Source organism: Rhinoraja longicauda, chromosome 15 (genome assembly GCF_053455715.1).
Source record: "Rhinoraja longicauda isolate Sanriku21f chromosome 15, sRhiLon1.1, whole genome shotgun sequence".
Lineage (NCBI taxonomy): Eukaryota > Metazoa > Chordata > Chondrichthyes > Rajiformes > Arhynchobatidae > Rhinoraja > Rhinoraja longicauda.
The window spans coordinates 47,291,889-47,306,855 of record NC_135967.1 but is presented as its reverse complement, the minus strand read 5'-3'; the positions used below and the strand labels follow the sequence as shown (position 1 = coordinate 47,306,855).

At 47.8% G+C, this 14,967-nt stretch overlaps 1 protein-coding gene across 1 annotated transcript in view; it reads right to left on the bottom strand.

Annotated features, from left to right (window-relative positions):
• The window catches only part of LOC144600706 (MICOS complex subunit MIC27-like), a 38,838-nt gene extending 26,452 nt beyond the window's left edge, over positions 1–12,386 (bottom strand). Inside the window, exon 1 of the mRNA XM_078412615.1 lies at positions 12,282–12,386. Coding sequence (XP_078268741.1) covers positions 12,282–12,293 — 12 coding nt within the window. The 5' untranslated portion in view covers positions 12,294–12,386. The remainder of the gene's footprint in view (positions 1–12,281) is intronic.
• Positions 12,387–14,967: the final 2,581 nt, after the last annotated feature.

Below are 14,967 nucleotides of genomic sequence, written 5' to 3'. Positions count from 1 at the left end.
AGATCATCAAAGGAGCGCACCGCGGCAGCAGCAGTGGGAGCGCAGGTCAGTGGGAAAGTCGAAAAAAACACCGAGGGAAGCGAGGGGGGATTCGGAACAGGCTGAGAACCCAAGCCTTACGTCCACCTCTGCCCAGCATACTTCTGGCCAACGTCCAGTCCCTGGAGAACAAGCTGGATGACCTGAGGGCAAGGATCAGATTCCAGAGGGACATAAAGAACTGTAACATCCTTTGTCTGACCGAAACATGGCTGACCCCGCTGGTGCCTGACCAGGTGATCTGCCCATCCGAGTCCTTCACTGTTTTCCGGGCGGACAGAACGGAAGAATCCGGGAAATCCAAGGGCGGAGGAGTCTGCTTCTTGACCAATAATAACTGGTGTAATCCTGGGAATATTAAGACGCTTTCTCGTTCCTGCTCGCCGGACCTGGAACATCTAACTATCCTATGCCGACCATTCTACCTACCCCGGGAGTTCAGCTCGGTGATCATCACAGCCGTCTATATCCCACCGCATGCGGACACCGACGTGGCACTGTCCACCCTACACGATGTGTTGTGTCAACACCAAAACAAGAACCCTGATGCGGCAGTGCTGGTGGCTGGAGACTTCAATAGGGGAAATCTCAAAAAGGTCATGCCCAACTTCTACCAACACATCACGTGTGTCACCAGGGGGGAAAGAACTTTGGACCACTGCTACACGCCGTTCAGGAAAGGCTACAAGGCCGTTTCTCTCCCTCCTTTTGGGAAATCTGACCACGCTGCCATTTTCCTGCTGCCGGAGTACAAACAACGGATAGTACGGGAAGCGACAGTGACGAGGGACATAAAGCGGTGGGCTGACCATTCAGAGGCCATGCTGCAGGATGCACTGAGCGAAGTCGACTGGAACATGTTCCAAGAAAGTTCCAGAGACGTAAATGAGTTTGCAGAAGCGGTTACGGACTTCATTGCCACAATAGCCGATACCATCATCCCCACGGTAAGGGTCAGTATCTTCCCTAACCAAAAACCCTGGGTGGACAGGCCTATTCGCGTGGCCTTGAATGCTCGCACCGCTGCTTACAACTCCGGCCTGGCATCCGGCAACATGGACGACTACAAGGGAGAGTCCTACCGACTGCGAAGGGCAGTGAAGGATGCAAAAAAGAGGTACCGGGACAAGATGGAGTCACAGATGGAGCAGCAGGACACCAGGCGCCTTTGGCAGGGGCTACGGACTATAACTAGCTACAGGTCCAGCACCCCCTCAACCGGAAGTGCCGGCTCCTCCTTAGCTGATGACCTGAACTCTTTTTACGCACGGTTTGAGACGGGTAACACCACCAGCTCGCCGTCTAAAAACAGCACCGAAGGGGCGCTGGCTAGCGAGGCTGGAGGGGGATCCACCGCCGGGGATGTGCACACATTCTCGGTGTCCGAGCATGAGGTGAGGTGGGCTCTGACGCGTGTGAACACGAGGAAAGCTGGAGGCCCAGATGGTATATCTGGGCGAGTACTAAAGTCTTGTGCTACTCAGCTTGCTCCAGTGCTCACCACAATATTCAACCTCTCCTTGGCAAAGTCCGTGGTCCCTGCATGCTTCAAAAGATCCATCATTGTACCGGTGCCAAAGAATGCCTCTCCAGCGTGTTTAAATGACTACCGACCGGTGGCCCTCACCTCGGTTGTCATGAAATGCTTTGAGAGGCTAGTCAAGAAGCACATCTGCGCCCTCCTTCCTCGCAACATGGACCCACTACAGTTCGCATACCGTCCGAACAGGTCCACGGATGATGCGGTCTCCCAGGTTCTACACACCGCTCTCTCTCATCTGGACAGCCAGGGGGGCTATGTGAGGATGCTGTTCATTGACTTTAGTTCAGCATTCAACACAATAGTCCCCAGCAGACTGGTTGAGAAGCTGCTGGAACTGGGGCTTAGCACCCCTCTGTGTGTCTGGGTCCTGGACTTTCTCACTGCCAGGCCCCAAGTGGTCAGGATGGGGGAACACACATCTAGCTCCCTCACCCTGAACATAGGATCCCCTCAGGGCTGCGTCCTTAGCCCCCTACTGTACTCCCTGTACACACATGACTGTAGGGCCAGGTTCAGCTCAAACTCCATCATCAAGTTTGCTGATGACACTGTGGTGGTGGGCCGGATCTCCAACAACGATGAGAAGGCCTACCGGGAGGAGGTGGCTGATCTGGCACTCTGGTGTCAGGACAATAGCCTCCTCTTGAATGTCACTAAAACAAAGGAGCTGATTGTGGACTTCAGAAGGGCTAAACATCCAAGGACGTACACGCCACTGGAGATAAATGGGTCTATTTTGGATAGGGTGAGCAGTTTCAAATACTTGGGAGTCCGCATCGCAGAGGATCTGACGTGGGCAACGCACATTGCCGCACTGGTGGGTAAGGCTAAGCAGCGCCTTTACCACCTTAGACAACTGAGGAAATTCAGAGTGTCGCTGAGGATCCTTCATTGCTTCTACTCTGGGGCTGTAGAGAGCATCCTGTCCGGCAACATTACAGTCTGGTTTGGGAACAGCTCTGCCCAGGACAGGATGGCCCTGCAGAGAGTAGTGCGTTCGGCAGAACGCACCATGGGAACTACACTCGTCCCCCTGCAGGACCTATACATCAGGAGGTGCAGATCCAGAGCAAGCAAGATCATGAGGGACCCCTGCCACCCCAGTAACGGACTGTTCCAGATGCTACGATCAGGCAAACGCCTCCGCTGTCACGCTGTGAAAACGGAGAGGATGAGACGGAGCTTCTTCCCACAGGCCATCAGGACTGTCAACTTTGATAACCCCAGAGACTAAATTTTTGTCGACACTTTTTGTGCTATGTTTAGTAACTTATTAACTTTATTTATATGCTGTAACTGTAATTCTTTTTGTGCACAACCCGCAGGCATTGCCACTTTCATTTCACTGCACATCGAGTATGTGTATGTGACAAATAAATTTGACTTGACTTGACTTGACCATATTGAATGGTGGTGCTGGCTCGAAGGGCCGAATGGCCTACTCCTGCACCTATTTTCTATGGTGGAATTCTGCATTAGGATGGAGAATGACACAGTTAATTCAGAGACTAATGTCCTGAATTTAAAGAAAGGAGACTTAAGGTATGAGACCGGAATTAGCTAGGATAGACTGGCAAATTATACTTAAAGAGTTGACGGTGGAGATGCAATGGCAAAGATTTAAAGACCGCATGGATGTATTCCAAAAATTGTTCATCCGTCTGGCGATAAAATAAAATGCGGAAGGCGGCTCAACCGTGGCTAACGAGGGAAATCAAGGATAGTGTTAAATCCAAGGAAGAGGCATATTAATTGGCCAGACGAAGCAGCAAACCGGAGGACTTGGAGAACTTTAGAACTTAACAGAGGACAAAGGGGTTAATTAAGAGGGGGGAAAAAAAGAGCATGAAAGAAAGATTGCAGAGAATATAAAAACTGACTCTAAAAGTTTCTAGATATATAAAAAGGAAAAGATTCGTGAAGACAAATGTAGGTCCCTTACAATCAGAAACAGGTGAATTTATAATGGGAAACAAGGAAATGGCAGAACAGTTAAACGAGTATTTTGGTTGTCTTCACTAAGGTAGACACAAACAATCTCCAGGAAATACTAGGGGATCGAGGATCTAGTGGGAGGGAGAAACTGAAGGGAATCCACATTAGTCAGGAAATTATGTTAGGTAAACTATTGGGACTGATGGGCTGCATCCCAGAGTGCTCAAGGAGGTGGCCCTAGAAATCATGGATGCATTGGTGATCCTTTTCCAATGTTCTCTCGACTCTGGATCAGTTCTTGTGGATTGGAGGGCAGCCAATGTAACTCCACTTTTTAAGACAGGAGAGAGAGAGAAAACAGGGAATTGTAGCCCAGTTAGCCTTACATTGGTAGTGGGGAAGATGCTGGAGTCGATTATTAAAGATGTTATAGCAGCGCATTTGGAAAGCAGTGATAGGATCGGTCAAAAGTCAGCACGGATATATTAAGGGGAAATCAGACTTGACTATTCTTCTGGAATTTTTTGAGGATGTAACAAGTAGAATGGATAAGGGAGAGCCAGTGGATGTGGTGTATCTGGACTTTCAAAACGCCTTTGACAAGATCCCACACAAGAGATTTGTGTGCAAAATTAGAGCACATGGTATTGGGGGTAGGGTATTGACATGGATAGAGAGCTGGTTGGCAGGCAGGAAGCAAAGAGGAATTAACGGGTCCTTTTCAGAATGGAAGCAGTGACTAGTGGGGTGCCACAAGGCTCGGTGCTGGGACCCCAGTTATTTACATTATATATTAACGATTTAAACAAGGGAAATAAATGTGACATCTCCCAAGTTTGCGGATGACACAAAGCTGGGTGGCAGTGTGAGCTGCGAGGAGGATGCTATGAGGCTGCAGGGTGACTTGGATAGGTTGGGTGAGTGGGCAGATGCATGGTAGATGCAGTATAATGAGGATAAATGTGAGGTTATCCACTCTGGTGGCAAGAACAGGAAGGCAGATTATTGTCTGAATGGTGTCAGATTAGGAAAAAGGGAGGTGCAACAAGACCTGGGTGTGCTTGTACATCAGTCACTGAAAGTAAGCATGCAGGCACAGCAGGCAGTGAAGAAAGCTAATGGCATGTTGGCCTTCCTTGCAAGAGGATTTGTGCTTAGGAGCAAGGAAGTCCTACTGCAGTTGTACAGGGCCCTGGTGAGACTGCATCTGGCGTACTGCGTGCAATTTTGGTCTCCTAATTTGAGGAAGAACATTATTGCTATTGAGGGAGTACAGCGTAGGTTCACCAGGTTAATTCCCAGGATGGCGGGACTGACATATGATGAAAGAATGGGTCGACTGGGCTTGTAATCACTGGAATTTAGAAGGATGAGAGGAGATCATATAGAAACATATAAAATTCTTAAAGGATTGGAACGGCTAGATGCAGGAAAAATGTTCCCGATGTTGGGGGAGTCCAGTTTAAGAATAAGGGGTAGGCCATTTAGGACTGATATTACTGAGATGAGGAAAAACTGTTTCAACCAGAGAGTTGTGAATCAGTGGAATTCTCTGCCACAGAAGGCAGTGGAGGCCAATTCACTGGATGTTTTCAAGAGAGGGTTAGATTTAGCTCTTAGAGCTAACGGAATCAAGGGATATGGGGAAAAAGCAGGAACGGGGTACTGATTTTGGATGATCAGCCATGATCATATTGAAAGGCGGGGCTGGCTTGAAGGGCCGAATGGCCTACTCCTGCCCCTATTTTTCTATGTTCTATGTTTCTAACTCTTTCTTGTACTCAAGGATTACTGTCCTTCGATACACAATGTCCATTGATTACTATTCACAGCTGGGGATTGTGTATGCAGAGACCTGCTCAACTGATTAGGTTGAATACCTCCTATTTAAGAATTAATCTGTTGTTACCTCGGTAAATATTGAGCTAGAATTTGCTGTCAAAATCATTTCAAACACAGAGAATTTGTGCAGTTGTTTGAAATGTATCACTGGTCGCTGAGATTGATTTTAAAATAGGGCCACCCTCAAAAGTCTTTCTGTATTTTGGACGATAAAATCACCAGAAAAAGAGTCAAGAGTATTTTATTGTCTTATGTCCCAGATAGAACAATTAAATTCTTACTTGCTGCAGCACAACAGAATATGTGAACATAGTACACTGTAAACAATATAATAAACGAGAGAGTACAAGCAAAGAACCATTTTTAACACTGTGATACGTTGATGACTGATATAGCACCAAAAATGTGTGTGGGCTCTTCAAACTTTGAAAGATTTGAGGAAGTTTAAGAAATGTTAAATCTTATTACTTTTGCTCATATCATTTTTGTCCTCTCTCAATTTATTTTTTGTCCATTTCAATCTCAGTGACAGATTTTGGAGCTTAAATTAACCCTATTATTCATCTTGATGAAAAAGGAGATACATAGTTGCTTGCCTTACTTGTTTTGCTCTGCACTTTCAGCAACTTTGTGAGATTTTTCTGCAACGTTAGCGATACAACTGGCTGATACAAAAGGATGCCCAGTTGCAGCAAATTTTGGACCAGAGCAGTTATTAAATCTATAATATATTCATTGTGAAATATGATTTTAGCTATAAGGTGTCATTTTGTTTAATTTATAAAATCTGACACATTTTAAGATCAAACCATGACCAATTCCACGTTTTGTTTAAATGGTTTGTTATAAAACTGTGCTGTCGTCTGTGGTACTTGACCTGATGTCAGACAAGCACTCCAACAAACTAGAGCTAATGGAGAACAAGCAGAAAAAAACATTTGCCTGTGCACATCTATCCCCATCTAAGGTATTTATTCACAAAATGCTGGAGTAACTCAGCAGGTCAGGCAGCATCTCAGGAGGCATCTCTATCCCCATCTTTGTTCCACAGAGTGAAGGCAGAAGTCGATCAGACCAGATGAGTGAGGAAGGACCAAGAAAGCAATGACGATTCCACACCGAAAATCTTTTGTTTGCGGCTCAGGCTACAAATCATAGCCATCAACTTCAGCAGACTGGCCAAAACAGACCATTCTAATCTTGACATCCTATCCAACCTGACACATATTTGCTCTATTACCCAAATTAACTTAACTTCACGACACTCCACTCCAATTCAGCTAATCTGCTCCTGAATTGATGCTTTTGCTGCATCAATTGACCATTTTAACACTCTGCTTCAGCCTTGCATAACATTTCACCCAAAACTCTGCTGCGGAATCCTATTTCAATTCAAATCTTGTGTCAGTCAACCGTCATCTCTGTGTTTTCTCAACTCGAATTTTATAAATTCTCATTCTTTTTCTTTTATATGGCAATTACCACTAGACACAGGATTAGAATGGTAATACTACATATCACAAGGACTGTGTTTGACTTTAAAACAGTGATGTATTAAACCGGCCTATGTCTAGGTGCTGGGAGATATAATTAGCAACACCTAAACCCTCTCCACCTTGATTCCGACTCACCTAATGCAATTCATTGAAACATAGAAATTAGGTGCAGGAGTAGGCCATTCAATATAATCATGGCTGATCATCCAAAATCAGTACCCCGTTCTAGCTTTTTCCCCAGAAGGGTCTCGACCCGAAACGTCACCCATTCCTTCTCTCCCGAGATGCTGCCTGACCTGCTGAGTTACTCCAGCATTTTGTGAATAAATCCCTTGATTCCCTTAGCCATAAGAGCTAAATCTAACATTTATATGAACGTTCACACAAAATCTTGATTGTTATATAGGACAATGTTATAAGTAAAATTTAATTTAATCATTTAGAATTTACATGCTCCTAAATCAACACATATTTCACTTCTAGATAGCAGTTAAAGTCAAATGAAACCTTGCTTACAAATAAGAAGGCTTGTTATTTAGATAAATATCATAAAATTGGCATGTTGTAGATACACCGTGAGAGATCACCAGGATTTTTTAGACATGGAAGTTCTACATTCAAACTTGCATGGCAGTATACTCATCTCAATGTGAGGTTTAGTTTAGTTTAGAGATACAGCGCAGAAACAGGCCTTTCGGCCCACTGGGTCCGCGCTGACCAGCGATCCCCCCCACTAGGGACAATTTTCACATTTACCAAGCCAATTAACCTACAAACCTGTGCGTCTTTGGAGTGTGGGAGGAAACCGAAGATCTCGGAGAAAACCTACACAGGTCACGGGGAGACGTACAAACTCCGTACAGACAGCACCCGTAGTCGGGGTTCGAACCCGAGTCTCTGGCACTGCATTCGCTGTAAGGCAGCAACTCTACTGCTGCGCCACCGTGACCGCCCAAATGGTTTGTTGGTTCAAGTTAGGTTTTGAAAGAACGCTGCATTGATAGAGGTCAATGCTGTTTTTCAGAAGAATTGTTAAACTAAATCCCCATTTGCCCAATGAGCTAGTCTCCACTTCGAAGAAAACGTATCTGTGCCATGCCTGATGTAACACTAAACACTGTGGATGATTCATCTCTCTGGAGAAACTGGTTGTCCAGTACAACAATAACTACACCTCAGAAGTAGTTTCACAATGATTTGAGTTGCCCCAAGATTATGAAAGGTATTATAATAAATCTAAGTATCCTTATTTATCAGAACTTACATATGCCCACTGATTTTGGAGAAATGGCTGCATGTTAGTATTTACAAATAAATGTTTTCAATCTTTTGTGTTGGTAAACAGTGCACATATTAAATCTCAATTTACAGAATCAACCTTAAATACTTTTCACGTCAAGGCCAAAAATCATTCCAATCTGCAACTATATAAGCAGATTATTTTTCAGTAGTCAGCTGGAATAAAAACATTTCTTCATACGTTTGTCCATGAATCAATTTCAATGTTTAAGATTGAGAGACTATTTTGAATAAATTCCACCCAAATTGTGCTCTTTTCTAAGAGCATCTGCTAAAAAGAGCAGTCCTCTGCTCAGACTGTAATCAATTGCTTTACTTGAAACAACTTTCTGGCCTCGAACAAGTAAAAACTTGATTAAGAAAAACATTCTCATTATTCATTGAAATTATTTCTATCCAGGGTAGTAATTGAAAAGTAAACTTTGTGACACTGAATAGATTGTGATTACCGTGTTACTTGAGTTGCATTGCAATTACAAGTGTATATTTCTGCAGTAGATATCTGCATCATGTGTGGTAACTTGACCTAGAGTTACCTTTAATGAATCACATTAACTTTTACTCCCGAGTCACATTATGCCTTAACTGTGGACCGTTCTTATTAGTGCGGTGAAAGTGTTTAACAACAATGGCACCAGCGTAATGTAAATGGACGCACTTTTTTCCCCCCAAATCAATGCTCGCTGGGCTGGCCAGCATTTATTACCCATCACCAATTACACTTGAGGCCTTTTTATGTGGAAAAGCTGCAGTGTGTGATGAACGTGCTCCCACTGAACTGGGGCCAAAAAGCTCCAGCATTTAGTTGCAGGGACCAGAGAAGGGATGACTACATTCTCGCAAATCAACCGGCCTATTCAACACTTCAACAGCCATGATAGAAAAATAATTTGTCAGTATTTTTAAATAATTAAAGATTGTGAAATGTTAATGTTTACATGGACTTGGAAAGTCACTGAGAGCTAATAGGCAAGAGCAATTTGAAACAAAAATGGTACATTGGCCTTTAATGCCGGCAGATGCACACCTGGAGAATTGTGCACATTTAATTGCTTTACCTAAAGTAGGACATACTTGCTAGAGCAGAAATGCAGCAAAGTTGCACGAGACTGGTGACACAAGAAACTACAGATGCTGACATCTTGAGCAAAACACAAAGTGCTGGAGGAACAGCCATTTAGGGAACATCTGTGGAATGAATGGATAGATGTTTCAGGGTCAGGACCATTCTACATCCAACTTGCTCATTCCCTCCACAGATGCTGCCTGACCTGCTGAGTTTCTCCAGAACTTTGTGTTTTTTACACGTTACTGAGAAGGCAGGTTGTCACAGGACACTAGATTGCGTCGATAGTGCCTCTATTTTCACTACTTCAAAATAAAAGATGACCTCGTTAAAACAAAAACTGTTAGGTGGCCTCAACAAGTAGATGTAGCAAAGATGTTTCTCGTGGCTACAGGTTTATAAGCAGAAATCAGGTGCAAAACAACAGGCAACTTACTCAGGACTAAAATGAAGAGACACTTCTTTATATGGAGCATGTTCTTTGAAATTCTCTACCCTAGACCTGTCTGTGTTGAGTCAATGATTACTTTCATAGTCAGGGCAGATAAATTTCCATACAACAAAATACAGGAAAGTACTCATTGACTGGTAGAGCTGCTGCCTTATGGCACCAAAGACCCAAGTTCAATCCTGACCTCAGGTGCTGTCTTTGTGGAGTTTACGCATTCTCCCCGTGACTGTGTGGGTTACCTCCTACATCCCAAACACGTGCGGGTTTGTAGGTTAATTGTCCTCAGTAAATCGCCTCTTGTGTGTAGAGAATGGATGAGAAAGTGGAATAACAGAACAAGTGTGAATGGTCGATTGTCAGCATGGACTCGGTGGGCCAAAGGGCCTGTTTCCATGCTGTATCTCTAAATTAAACTAAAAAGTAAAATGCTGCACAAAGTCGATTCACCACAATCTTGTTCAAAGATGGTGCAAACTCTCAGGGCTGAAAGGACTGCCTCTACTATTTCTCACATTATTATCTGCTGCCTATAAAATCTGTAAAGGCCAGTATAATGGGGAAGATGAGAAAAAATACATATTGTTGTGTGCCACTGTCATTCAGGCAGAAATGGAATTAAAAAAAGTAATGGGAGGCTCTACTTTTTTTAATCTTGCTGGACATATATCCACTGGGTGTGATATTTTGTTCAAGTGTTTCTGTCACCACCATTACCCTTACAGATAAGAGTTTCCGAGTTTACTATGTTACTGTAGAAGACTGTTGTTTAAATTGGAGATACAACATGGAAACAGGCTCTTGGGCCCACCAAGTCCACGCTGACTATCGATCACCCATTCACATTTGTTCTGTTATCCCACTTTCTCATCCACTCCATACACACAAGAGGCGATTTACAGAGGCCAATTAACCTACAAACCCACACGTCATTCGGATGTGGGAGGAAACTGGAGCATCCAGAGGAAACCTACACTATCATAGTGAGAACGTGCAAACTCCAGATAGAAAACACCCAAGGCCAGGATTGCAGGATTGAACCTGGATCTCCAGCGCTGTGAGGCAGCAGCTCTACCTACTGTGCCACCCACATTGTGCACTACAAATTAAATAGGCAAGTATTAATATCTTGCATTTTAAAAACTTGTTCCAAAAGTCAAAGAAGACCCTAAACTATGGATTACAAACTTTGGTCCCTCCAACACCGAGATACTCCTGACATAGGCTAACTCTCTGGCCTCGGTTCTCCCTCCCCACTCTCCGCCCCCAGCCCATCTCTCCGTCCCCACACCCAAACTCCCACTCTGCCCCCCCCTCCCTCCCACTCTGCCCCCCTCTCCCTCCCACTCTGCCCCACTCTGCCCCCCTCTCCCTCCCACCCTGCCCCCCTCTCCCTCCCACTCTGCCCCCCTCTCCCTCCCACTCTGCCCCCCTCTCCCTCCCACTCTGCCCCCCTCTCCCTCCCACTCTGCCCCCCTCTCCCTCCCACTCTGCCCCTCTCCCTCCCACTCTGCCCCCCTCTCCCTCCCACCCTGCCCCCCTCTCCCTCCCACCCTGCCCCCCTCTCCCTCCCACTCTGCCCCCCTCTCCCTCCCACTCTGCCCCCTCTCCCTCTGTCCCCCTCTCCCTCTGTCCCCCTCTCCCTCTGTCCCCCTCTCCCTCTGTCTCCCTCTGTCCCCCTCTCCCTCCCACTGTCCCCCTCTCCCTCTGTCCCCCTCTCCCTCTGTCCCCCTCTCCCTCTGTCCCCCTCTCCCTCTGTCCCCCTCTCCCTCTGTCCCCCTCTCCCTCCCACTCTGTCCCCTCTCCCTCTGTCCCCCTCTCCCTCCCACTGTCCCCCTCTCCCTCTGTCCCCCTCTCCCTCCCACTCTGTCCCCTCTCCCTCTGTCCCCCTCTCCCTCTGTCCCCCTCTCCCTCTGTCCCCCTCTCCCTCTGTCCCCTCTCCCTCTGTCCCCTCTCCCTCTGTCCCCCTCTCCCTCTGTCCCCCTCTCCCTCCCACTCTGTCCCCCTCTCCCTCCCACTCTGTCCCCCTCTCCCTCCCACTCTCTGTCCCCCTCTCCCTCCCACTGTCCCCCTCTCCCCCTCTCCCTCCCACTCTGTCCCCCTCTCCCTCCCACTCTGTCCCCTCTCCCTCTGTCCCCCTCTCCCACTGTCCCCCTCTCCCTCTGTCCCCCTCTCCCTCTGTCCCCCTCTCCCTCTGTCCCCCTCTCCCTCTGTCCTCCTCTCCCTCCCACTCTGTCCCCCTCTCCCTCCCACTCTCTGTCCCCCTCTCCTTCCCACTAAGTCTCCCACTCCGTCCCCCTCTCCCCCCACTGACCCCTCTCCCCCCCCCCCCCCTACACGCCCGGCAGGCGCCCCAGCCCTCTAACACTGCACGGAGTGGGCAGCCTGATGCTGCTGAGACCGCGGGGCGGGGGAACAAGCGGCCAACCGCCCTGACTGGGATTCGACAGGCGCCGATACCCCGGCATCTGAGGCCGCCCGTGCGTTGCCCCCCTCCCGTCCATCACTCCTCTCACCCCGCGGCCCGGTCCTCACACCCAGCCCAGGCCAGGCCAGGCCAGGCCGCTGCTGCCCGGGTTCCAGATCCGAGCCAAGCCCGAGGCCGCTGCTCACCTGAGACGCCATGGCGACCGGCTCCGGGCCTCGACAGCGCCGGGCATGCGCACTGGCGGCTCGAGCGCGCGCTGAGGGGCACGCGTGGGTGGGCGCGTAGAGGGGGGCACGTTGAGAGGGGCACGTGGGGGGGGGGCGCTGAGGGACACGTGGGGGGGGGGGCGCGCTGAGGGGCACGCGGGGGTGGGCACGTAGGGGGGGCACGCTGAGAGGGGCACGTGGGGGGGGGGCACGCTGAGAGGGGCACGTGGGGGGGAGGCGCTCGCCCAGGTTGGGCGCCATGTATGGCCATGAAGGCCCCTCTTCAGGGACGAGGCAGGACCTGTGTGTGTGTGAACATCTGATAGACACAAAAGCTGGAGTAGCTCAGCGGGTCTGACAGCATCTCTGCCGTTCCTCGCTACTCTACTCACTCCAATCACTACTCCGACCTGCGCGAGATAACCACTTAGAAACATAGAAAATAGGTGCAGGAGGAGGCCATTCGGCCCTTCGAGCCTGTACGCACCGCCATTCATTGTGATCGTGGCTGATCATCCACAATCAGTACCCTGTGCCTGCCTTCTCCCCGTATCCCTCGATTCCACTAGCTAACTCTATCTAACTCTCTCTTAAATCCACCCACTGATTTGACTTCCACTGCCCTCTGTTATAGCAGAGAATTCCACAAATTCACAACTCTCTGGGCGAAAAAGTTTCTTCTCACCTCAGTTTTAAATGGACTTCTGAGGTGTTTGCGCAGTAATCAACGAGAACCAGAACCGGAACACATTTTGTGTGGGCATCCAGTGCCTGCCACAAACCCAACAACCTGGAGGCCAGCAAGGCCACACCATGGCCTCAACCTCCTTCACCCCACACTGCCCCATTGCCCTTCATGTCCAGCAAGATCTTGCCGGAATAGAGCCACATCCAAGAGATACTTGGAAAAACTGTTGGGTCTCCACTCATTACTTCAGTGGAACTTAAAGTTACAGCATGGAAACAGGGCGTTTGGCCCATCGAATCCACACTGACCATCCATCACCCGTTCGCATTAGTTATATGTTATCCCACCTTCTCATCGACTTCGATGTGGGAGGAAACCAGAGCAGCCAGAGGAAAACCACATGGTCACAGAGAGAACGGGCAAGCTGCGCACTGGCAGGGCCCAAGGTCAGGATTGAACAAGGGTGTCTGGCGATGTGAGGCAGCAGGTCTACCAGCTTTCCACTGTGCTGCCCCTTGTGAGATTCAACATGTCACCAAATACAGTAACAACCTTTTACAAACGAACTGTAGGAAGTCTCTTGACTGGTTGCATCATGGCCTGGTACGGCAATTCCAAAACACAGAAGCAAGAGGCTGCAGGGAGTGGTGGACCCAATTCAGTCCATCAGCCCTCACCACCATTGAAAAAATCCACGTGAGGTACTGCCTCAAGAAGATGTTATTATCATCAGGGATCCTCACCATCTGGGCTGTGACCTCTTCTCACTGCTACCATTGGGCAGGTGGTACAGAAACCTGAAGTCCAACTCCACCAGTTTCAGGAACAGCTACTGCAACCGTGAACTACTACTGTGAATCACTGCATGCTGATGTATGGGATGGTACACTGTCAGTCTGCCTTGAGAACCTTCTGGAGGTTGATTCTTTCAAGTATGGTAAGAGAAATACAACTTCTAGGCCAATTTTTATCAACTCACAAACATCCTGATGTCAACACAGCCTCCTCGTCCTCTTAAAGTGGGTTACACAGCCTCCTCGTCCTCTTAAAGTTAGATACATGCAGGAACAATGTCTCCAACTATCCCATTGGGGGTTGCTGGTGTGACTACCAAATGCCTGAAACAACCGATTGCAAAGTGCATGGTGCAGGTTTTCACAAATACAGCAGTCCACCAAAGATTGAATTGCACAAACATGGTGAAGATCAACAATTTCACAGGTGGACACAAAATGCTGGAGTAACTCAGGGGGTCAGGCAACATCTCGGGAGAGAAGGAATGGGTGATGTTTCGGAGCAAAAACAGTGCACTTGTGAGAAGGAATGAGTGTGCCCACTCCATTAGACACTTCGGTATAAGTTCAATGACTGCAAAATATATGCAGAGCAACACAATTTCCAGACCTTTGATATTTCTGGCAACCAGTGGCAGAGTATTAGTAAAAAAAATCAATTTTGTACCAAACTGCAGTACAAGTGGGCAGCGGGTAGAGCTGCTGCCTCACAGCGCCAGAGATCTGGGTTCGACCCTGACCTCAGATTCTGTCTGTGCGGAGTTTGCACACATTCCCGATGAGCCTATGGGTTTCCTCCGGGTGCTCCGGTTTCCTAACATATCCCCAAAATGTTCAGGTTTGTAAATTAAGTATAGGAGCAAAAAGGTCCTTCTGCAGTTGTACAGGGCCCTAGTGAGACCGCACCTGGAGTACTGTGTGCAGTTTTGGTCTCCAAATTTGAGGAAGGATATTCTTGCTATTGAGGGCGTGCAGCGTAGGTTTACTAGGTTAATTCCCGGAATGGCGGGACTGTCATATGTTGAAAGACTGGAGCGACTAGGCTAGTATACACTGGAATTTAGAAGGATGAGAGGGGATCTTATCGAAACGTATAAGATTATTAAGGGGTTGGACACGTTAGAGGCAGGAAACATGTTCCCAATGTTGGGGGAGTCCAGAACCAGGGGCCACAGTTTAAGAA